The sequence below is a fragment of the Carya illinoinensis genome, chromosome 10 (genome assembly GCF_018687715.1).
Source record: "Carya illinoinensis cultivar Pawnee chromosome 10, C.illinoinensisPawnee_v1, whole genome shotgun sequence".
NCBI lineage: Eukaryota > Viridiplantae > Streptophyta > Magnoliopsida > Fagales > Juglandaceae > Carya > Carya illinoinensis.
Genome location: NC_056761.1, coordinates 25065901 through 25075924, shown reverse-complemented (window position 1 = coordinate 25075924; position 10024 = coordinate 25065901). Strand labels below are relative to the sequence as shown.

Sequence of the window (10024 nt, the reverse complement as noted above, 5' to 3'; positions counted from 1 at the left end):
TCCAACATCTGTCCATTCCACAAAAATTACTTGATGCCTTTCTCTTGCCAGACAGTCATTATGTTCCACAAAATATTAAGAAAACCTAGAATTTTTAGGGATTGATATTAGTAGACACTGATTCAATTATCATTTCTGAAATCTCCAAAAGAAGGTGCTCATTAAACGCTGTAACTTGGAAGAAAAAATGGGTAGCTTGGAAGAACATGTGTCTTCCAGTGGAAGAAGGTGGTTTGGGTTTGCATCACCTAGATGATATGCAGAAGGCTTTGCATATGAGATTTGTCTGGAATTTAATCCAAGGTAATTCGTTATGGGCTCAGTTTTTCAAAGCTAAATATGTGGGGTCTAAACCTTGGTTTCTTATTGATGCGAATAAAGGCACAAGATTTTGGAAAATGATTGCTAATTGTATTCGTTTGGTTCTCAAAAATTTGAAGTGGAGCCTCAGGGAAGGCAACCTTTTCTTCTGGTATGATAAGTGGCGGAATCGGGGTCCCTTGTATTCTGATCTTCCAGTGGTGGGTAGTCATTTACTTAAAGTTAAGGAGTGCCAACTGTCTAACTTGTGGGATGTGGAGCTCTTGGTTAATTTGGTGGGTCAAGATCATGTTAATGATATACTAGAATTTTTAACAGTTTGCAAGGGCGGATCAAATGTATTGGTATGGATGAAGAAAGATAGTGGCTGTTTCTCTACAAAGTTAGCATGGGATTGTATCCGTATTAGAGGTTCCACCATGAATTGGCATTCTTGGATGTGGCATAGTCAGCTCCCTTTGAAGGTTTCAGTTTCTATGTGGAAGGCTTGGCATCATGCCATCGGTGTGGATGATCATCTCTGTCGTGTAGGGGTGCCGATTGTTTCTAAATGTGATTGTTGTGATGCTGGTAAGTACGAGGATCAAAATCATGTTTTGTTTGAAAGAGATCTTGCTGCTCGGATGTGGCGTTATTGTGGCGGTATCTTTGGGTTACCGCTTCATGGTAATTGGAAAGAGACAGTGTCCCATTGGTTTCTTCATGCTTCTTCCTCTTCTCAGGTTGGTATTATTGTGGGCCTCCTTCATTCTTTGCTTTCTTGGCCGTTTTGGTGTCGTAGATGTGTAGCTCACATGGAAGGTCGGCTTGAGCCTTTTAGTTTGGTTTGGCAATCAATTGTTCATGTGCTTCGCTTAACCTGCTAGGACATTCACAAAGTTTCGAAATGCTCTAGGCATGATTCTCAGATTTTACAATCTTTGCTTATATTGCCTATCGTTCCGCCAAGGCGTTGCTTGAGTTTCGTGGCTTGGCGCAAACCCCCCATGGGAATTTCAAGTTAAATACTAATGGTAGTGGCTTTAGGAATCCTGGGTCGTCTGGGGCTGGTGGTATTATGAGAGATAATAATGGAAATTTAATTCATGCTTTTGCCTCTCCTCTTGGCATTGGTTCGAATAATAGCTGAATTATTAGCTTTGCTGTATGGCCTTAAAGCTTGTAAAGCTCTGATGATTGGTTACGTGGAAGTTGAACTGGACTCGCAAGTGGTGGTTTCGTGGTGGAAGCAACGGAGGTATGGGGTTTGGTACCTTGAGGATTTTTGGGAGGTGATTCTCTGTCTTTTGGATTCGATGGATTGCTTGGTTTGTCATGTCTTCAAAGAGGGTAATAAAGTTGCTGATTGGCTTGCAAAATCTGGTGTGCTTGGTCATCATATGGAGCAGCAAGTGATTGGGGAAGTGCCAAGGTTGCTAAGAAGTTTAATCTGCTTGGACAAGCTCGGCGTCCCCTCGTTACGATGTAGCTATGTTTGATTGCTTTTGTTGCTCTTTCTATTGGTTGTTATTGTTTTTTTTTTTTTCTAGAATTGTTTAGTTTCCTTCTTGAGTGTTTGTCGTTTTTTGTTTTAGGCTTGTTAGAATTTCATTTCTTACAGGTTTGTGTTTTTTGCTTGTTTTTTTTATATTGCTTGTTTTGGCACTTGGTTTTGGGTTAGTGTTTCAGCGCTTTACCTTGTAAGCCCCCAAGTGTCTTGATGTTACCACGGTATTCCTCTGCCAGAAGTGAGTACTTATTAATAAACTTGGGATGGGGCCGCTATATGTGTGGCTACCGGTTCTTCTTAAAAAAAAATAAATAAATCATTTCTGAAATCCCTTGTTCTCTACAAACTCATCCTTTTCCACCTGCACCTCCAATTATTATTTTTCACAAGGTTACCATTAAACAAGTCCTCACATTGGAACAATGGGGATAAAATCTCTATTTAACAAGGAAATTTTCTCAACCTAATGATCCACCTTATTTTGATTATTACGATTATCAACAGGCATGGACAAAAATGCTTTTTAAACAACATAAAAACTTGTGTCGTTCCTGGTTTCTCCATTTTGATAAATTACAGGAAATCAAGACACTCCCACTATGGTTTCTACTATGGTGGGAATATTATGGACCTGAACCCCTTTTTCTTCTTATCCCTATTCAAGAAAGTTTTCAAATTTTTACTTTATAAAATGATTGTCCACCATCTATAATGCACTGTTCACCAATTCTTCTCTTTTTTCTCGAAACAAAATTAAATTGGATTATGAAGTGGGAATATGTCATTAAACCTCATTACTCTTTAAAAAATATTACGTTCTTAGCCGGCCAAGTCTATCAAATGATGGGATGAATATAATTATGATCTTGTATTAAAAATGTTTTTATAAATTACCAAAGCTCCTGAAGTTCTAGTCCAAAGGAGTAGATTTTAGGCTCAATTAGCATCCATTATCAGCAAAAAGGACTTGAAGAAGTTAGCTGAGGCAATTCACAAGCCTTAAACATTGATGATGAAGAAGAAGCACAACATCAAGTAAGATTACCTCCATTACAACAACCTGTATTATCACCAGCTCAACAGGCCTCTCATTCTCAATAGACCTCTCCTTCTTAGGACAACTTATCTTATCATCCATTACATCTGATCAACTCATAGCATCTACTTGAACTGGAACTCGTAGATTATGACCCCCAGATTATATTATTCTAGAAGATTATTGCTCCTTCAATTATTTGATATGACAGATTAAAGATGTTAGAAGCATTATCTTCTCAAAGGATAAAGACAAGCAAGTTCATCTATAGAAAATTTATCTACCATTCTTATCAAATTATTTTCTATAAGTCAAGACAAGAGTTATTAGAGTTACTAGTCAAAGTCACTATCCAAAAGTGATCAAGATCAAGACAAAAGAGTTTGTCTACACAAGTGTTGTTCAAGATTATAAAAAAGGACAAAAGACTTCGTCTATTTTTGAACTCCATCCATTATCAGTTGCCAAATTAAGGAAAGATGTCGAGGAAATATTATTGACGATTACTAATTGAGCTAAAATATTGTATATTTCATATATTTAAAACCAATACATTTTAATTATTTCATAACATTATTATTGGTTTTAGATGGAAAAATAGTTAATAGACATAAATACGAGTTGTAATTTGAATTGATTAATATCATGTTTATAGTTAATTTTATAACTTGTAATTTAATTGAACAATATTTCCACATATGCACAACATACTTTTTATATTCAATTCTTCCTTTTAAATTTTTTTCTATTTAAATGAGCAGCACATGGATTTACCTCTTCCCTTCAAAGTCACAGGATGCACATAGGCTTTATGGAGACAAACATAGATAGCTTTTGTAGCAGGAGCTTAGGAGAGGTTTTTCCTGGGCTTTGGAGACTTACACGGAAAAGGAAAGAGCTTGAAGACAAGTGCACAGACGCAGCGGGGGAGGACCATGTGGAGAAAATGAAAATGCAAGGGCTAGCTGAAAATGAGAGGAAGCAGCTATACACGCAAAGGCCTTTCGTTTGGAGCTTGCCTTGGGACCGTTGGTCTTTTTGGCAACTGCTCTACTCACAAAAGGGGAGAGTTCTGCAGGTCCCTTTTAAAAATGCAAGAGATGAGGGATTTCTTTGGGATAGGAAAGTCTTGAACGGACAAAAACCGAGAGTGATTTACAGAGAGTTTTACTTGGGAGTGGAGTGCTTTTTAGCTTTTCGGATGACTTACAGACTTAGGGGAGTTTCCCATATGACCTTTTTTTGAAGGGTGAGACGAGAAAGGGAGAGAGGATGGGGGCTGGTTTAGTTTTGGGGGGCCTGGCATTTGACAGAGGGAAGGAGTAGAAGTTATGGGAGAGAGGAATGATTTTTCATGGGAGCTGGGTAGCAATGCAAGGGCACTCTCTCGAGACGAAAACTGCAATTGGAGAGAGACAAAACACTAGAGCTTGAGGTGAGCTTGGACAGACTTCTAGGCATTTGATTTTTCTGGGCTTCAAGGAAGTAGACTGCATGGAGAGCTTGGAAGGACTTTTAGGGTTCTTGAACGTGGAGACGTATGCTGGCTTGCTTAGCAACACAGAGACACTGCATTATTTTTTTGGTGCATAGGGGAGCTTGTCACTGGGGCTTCGTGGATAGGTTGGGAAGAACAAAGCTAGGCAGCAATGCTGGGGGACTTACGGACTGGTGTTTCCTTACTTTTTGAGAGGACGGTTTCAGTTTGAGGGAGGTTTTAGCTCTATCTAATCTCCATCCTTGTTCTCTTGTGAGAATTATTTTTCCAATGTTGAGTTTGGTATTTTATTTTAACAGAATATTTTTTTAATTTTCATGGCTCTTTTGATGAATATGGTTGGCTAAATTTTTGTGCTAAGGTTAGAGGTGAATTCTAATGGTTTAGATATTGTTTCAGATCATCGACAAATTTTATATTATGAGTTTGATTGATTGAATGGTTTTATTATTAGATATTTTGATTATCTATATATTTATTTTAATTCATTGTGATTTTCGAATACATTGAATGCTTGAAAAATCTCTATGATGTTCAAATAGGTTTGTGAATGTTTTAACTATCAATCGTTCATACTTAATCATTAGTAACTATTTTTCTTGACTTTAAATGCTAAATCTTCAAATTAAACGGAATCATTATTCTAGTTTAATTGAAATAAATCGATCGGAAATAATATTCTAAATTATTAGACAGAACCTTGAAACCTAGGTGTTCTCCATATTGATTTATTTTATCATTTTAATTTTATTTTGTTACCTTAAAAATATTCATCTCAGTAATTTTCTCTTGTAGTTGATTGCACGTCCCTTCTGAGTAATTTCTTTTCATTGTTTGAATTTATTTTCCTTATCATATAAGTCAATCCCTATAGATTCGATACTGTTAGGTACTAGAACACCTGTATACTTGCAGGTAAAGCTGCTATAACTTTTTGATTTACTAGTTGAGTCAAAGTTTAGACGCAACAATTACTGTATTAGTGTCTATAAATAGTTAGATGATAAGCAAGGAAAGGCATTCAGAAACTTTCATCTGAAGCCAATCCTTCTCTTCTCTCGTTCTTTTCTCAACTATCTCCATTTTCAAAATACTTTCTCTTGTAAACTTTCTTTTATGTCTTCTACTTCCAATCATTCTGAGAATTAAATCTCATTGTAAGTATTATATTTTCAATGAAGTCAATTTTATTATTTATAATTTCTATCATTTTTAATTTATCATGCATAAGGTCAGTTAACCGCCTGCATAATCTTGACATCCTGCCTACGACCGGTCATACCGCCTATTATTACTAGTATATATCTTTTATATTTGCTGGTATACATTAATGGCTTTGATTATATATAATATTAAATATTAACAATCTTAAGACGTACTATTAACTATTAATTACTGATCTCTCTAAAAAACCTATTAACTACTGATAATACACACATTATTAATATTATTACTTTATTATAGTTAATTAAAATACATATATTAGTTAGACAACTTAGACTAAATCACTTAATTAATTTTTTTCAATTTTGTTTTATAAAAAATTGAACAAAGTAGATCCCAAGGAGATGCTTGATGAACGAGATGAGATAAGAATTTTGTGAATAGTAATAAAATGGTTTGTGAATAGTAGTGAGATAGTTTAATTTGAATTAAATAATTTTTTAGTTTTGAAAAGTGAGAGAAAAAGTTAAATAAAAAATATTATAATATTAAAATATTACTGGAATAAGTTTTTTTAATATTATTTTTATTTTTGTATTTGAAAAAGTTGAATTGTTTTTTATTTAGAAATTTTGAAAAGTTGTAATGATTAATTTTAAAAAACTATAATGATTTGTTTGAAAGCGTGTATGATATTTGGAAAGAAAATAAGATGAGATGAAATGAAACGAAATAATATTTATTTTCAAACATTCCTTAATTTGAGGACAATTGATAATTTTATAGCTAAAAGAGAAAGACCGACATGCTCAAGTCTATTTCTTTGAAAATATGTACAATCTTTTTTAATTGGACCATTCGAGTTCGATATATATTAGAAATACTATAGCCACATATGAAGATTCCGACGGGAGATCTCGATGGTGATTTTTTTTTTAACTTAATAATTAGAGAAATTTTTTTTAATGATATTGTGAATTTTTTAAAAATATTTAAAAGTATAAAAAAATCTACAAGAAAAAAAACAAAAGGCTTGTGTTGCCCAGATGACTAACACAAGAGAGGGGGTGAATTGAGTTATATTTAAAAAAAATAACAATTATAAATCAAATATACAATATAAAATATAAACAAAATACGAAACAGTAATAAATATAAGAGTAAGGGTAAGAGAGAAGCAAACTCTGTATGTTAACCAGGTTCGGCCCCACTGCCTACGTCCTCGCCTCAAGCTACCCCTTGAGGATCCCCAAATTCACTATTCAACTTCCTTCAAGTGGAGATAGAAACCTATTACACCTTTGAACAATACCGCTACAAAGGATCCGTGTAGAACACTCTCTACACTTGCAATCACCTTACACGTGGTGATTCAACTATTTCCCGTGTAGAACACTTTCTACACACACAAGGGTTATACAGACCCTTTTTCTGATACAAGAGCTGATAGTGGGTGGGTTATCAGAAAACACTCCTTAATGAGTGAAATAAGAACAATACAGCGCAAACTATATCCTTCAAAATGAACAAGGATTAAGGCTCAATACTTAGAGAAGAGAGAATGAAAGCTTTGAATAAATGTTGTATGCTCTGGATGTTGTGAATGTGAAGCTCTCAAATGATCTATTTATAGGCATATAAGACTTCATATTCAAATTAAAAAAGATTCACATGTCAAAGACAATATCATTCAATTTTTCAAAAAATTCAAATAAAAGGTTCTTCTTTTTCAATTGTCAAAACAACATCATTCATTTTTCAAAAATTTCAAACCTAATTTTTTACTTTTTGAATATGACAAAAGGAGCACACTTTCCTTTTCACAAAATTCAAAACTAATCTTTTACTTCTTGCATATGACAAAAGGAGCACACTTTACTTTTCAAATATTTCAAACAAAATCATCTATTTTTTGCATAAGTCAAAAAAAGTATCAATCACTTTTGAAAATATTCAAATAAAACATGCACATGTGAAAGATGACAATCAATCATCTTTAATATTTTCAAAATTCAACCCTTTAATCAAGGCATACACATGTAAAAGATGACAATCAATCATCTTTCAAAATTTTCAAATTTAATTTTCAAAAATATTCATGCACATGTGAAAAATGTATTTTAATACTTTATGATAAAATATTAATTTTGAGCATTAATCCTAATTTTAAATTTTGAAGAGATTTACAACATTACTCTATAACTTTAATGTGAACTTGTTCCTTTCTTACTCATGCTTGTTTTCTTGATGTGCTTGGCTCTATTGTGTAGACAACTTGAACTTGAGACTTCTTTATTCTTTGAATTCATTTGTTATCATCAAAATTCATGTGTAGATATATAATTACACAAAACTTGAAAGCTTTGGTTCAACAAGTTGTTTATATATATATATATCTTCTTATATATAAATGTGCCAATCCGTGAATGAACAATATTTTATGTTATAACATTTATTCCCATTTTATCCCTGCATACATTTCTATCAGCACAAGTCTTCAAGACATTACTTCCCCTGAAAAGTGCATGATAACAGGTCTTCAAACCTCCGCATTCCAATGTTCTGCATAATCTTCTTAAATGTTGCAGTTGGTAGTGCATGATAACAGGTCTTCAAACCTCCGCATTCCAATGTTCTACATAATCTTCTTAAATGTTGCAGTTGGTAATGCTTTAGTGACTAAATCTGCCAGATTTTTACTTGACCGTACCTTCTTGATATCAATTTCAACTTTCTTCTCATGAATTGCAATGATCTTCTTGTGTGTATCTGAAAGATAACTCGCATTTGTACATCCAACTAACTGTGGACTTGATCCATGTTAATAAAATAATCACAACTGGATCTTTCTGCTCATCACTACTCTTCTAGAGTTGTACTCTTCTAGAGTTCTTATAAATAACATAGTTAGTGGAGAATTCATCAACATTAAACTGCTAACCTCATTTTTTAATAAAAACGGTGGCCAGCCTTTTAAGATCAGACAAGCACCACGGATTTTCAACTCCTCTGTAGGTGTCAGAGTGCTGTCAGGCACCGCAGCTGTCAGGCGTGCTGTGAGGCGCCGCAGAGTTATGAAGCTATATTTCGTCTCTTTTCTCTTGCTTCACTAGAGATGCTGTATCATAATTTTCTCTATAAAAGAGATATTCAGCTCATCTTCATTCGCATCTCATCTTCTTCAATTTTCTGTAATCATACTGCATTTTTACTCTGCAATCTCTTTCTGCATTCTTATCCTACAATGGCTCAGCGATCTTCTCATGGCCAATATATGAGGTACTCTGCACCTCGTTCATCAGCTGTAACTGCTTCTACCACAGGTGCTATTATGCAATATAATGATCTGACTCATAGGTCAGATAATGAAGCTATCTATGAGCTTGTGAGTCTCGATACCCGATACTCATCATCCATTGTCGCATTTTCTCAACGATTGCAATCCAGAACTTGTGGAGTTGACAATCTCCACGAGAATATTGCTATACTTCAGCGACTTCTTCTGGAGTCCAACATGAAGATAGAATCAATAAAGCAAGAGAATAGGAATTTAAAATCCTTGCTTAAATCTTATTTTCGATTGCCTACCCCTTTAGATAGGGATGCCATGTAGATTCTTGAAGAACAAGAGCGTTTAAAGAATGAGGCAAAGTGCCTCAAATTTCTGTAATTCTTGCTTCAAGATAATAAAATAATATTTCACAAATATTCATATTTGTGTTTCTATCTTTTGGTAGATGTTCTATGTGCTCCCTTTTATTTCTTCTTTAATAATGCACGCTTCATATCAAACCCATAATATGAATCTGAAATACTAATTGTATTAAAAGATGGTATTTCATGACTAATAACATCATCCATCTTTCCCTTGAAGCCGCAAGGGTTTCAGATTTATATTTCAAATATGTGCAGTTTTTATGAGCTCTTCTGGAGCCTCAATGACATTTAAATAAACTGCAATAATAGCTTGTTTTCATTTGCGTTTGGATTGCTTTAGATCATATAAGGATCTTTGAAACTTGATAGAATACATATTTCCAGATGTATTCATATTAGAAGCTTAAGACATTTTCTATCCTTCAGGGATTTTCATATATATATATCATGATCCAATGATCCATATAAATATGCAGTTAATCATGCATATCCAAACTCTCGTTAACTTTCAAGCTAATAAAAATCTCAATATGATTTCAACCACTTTAAAATCATATCAATATTGTGTCTTCGAGAAACTAACTTGTGATTTCTATATCACATTTTCATATTAAAAGTTTCAGGCTTTTTATTTCATGTATATAAATATCCACTGATATTTAACAAAAATCACCTCTTTAGGTGTTTGGACTTCAAGTCCATATTTATCACATTTTACTTAGTGATATCAATTCTGCAGGAATTGAGAAACTGACTCGTGATTTATATATCACATTTTTATTTCTTTTCTATAAATACCCACTGACATTCAATAAGCATCACCTTTTTAGGTGTTTGGACTATAAGTCCCGATGCATCA

General features: G+C 33.8%; 1 protein-coding gene across 1 annotated transcript; it reads left to right on the top strand.

Annotated features, from left to right (window-relative positions):
• The first annotated feature begins 206 nt into the window (after positions 1-206).
• On the top strand, positions 207-1799 carry LOC122278582. Its single transcript, XM_043088763.1, has 3 exons — positions 207-1122; positions 1230-1373; positions 1480-1799. Exons 1-3 carry the CDS (start codon positions 207-209, stop codon positions 1797-1799), a joined length of 1380 nt encoding a protein of 459 aa, XP_042944697.1.
• The last annotated feature ends 8225 nt before the right edge of the window (positions 1800-10024 follow it).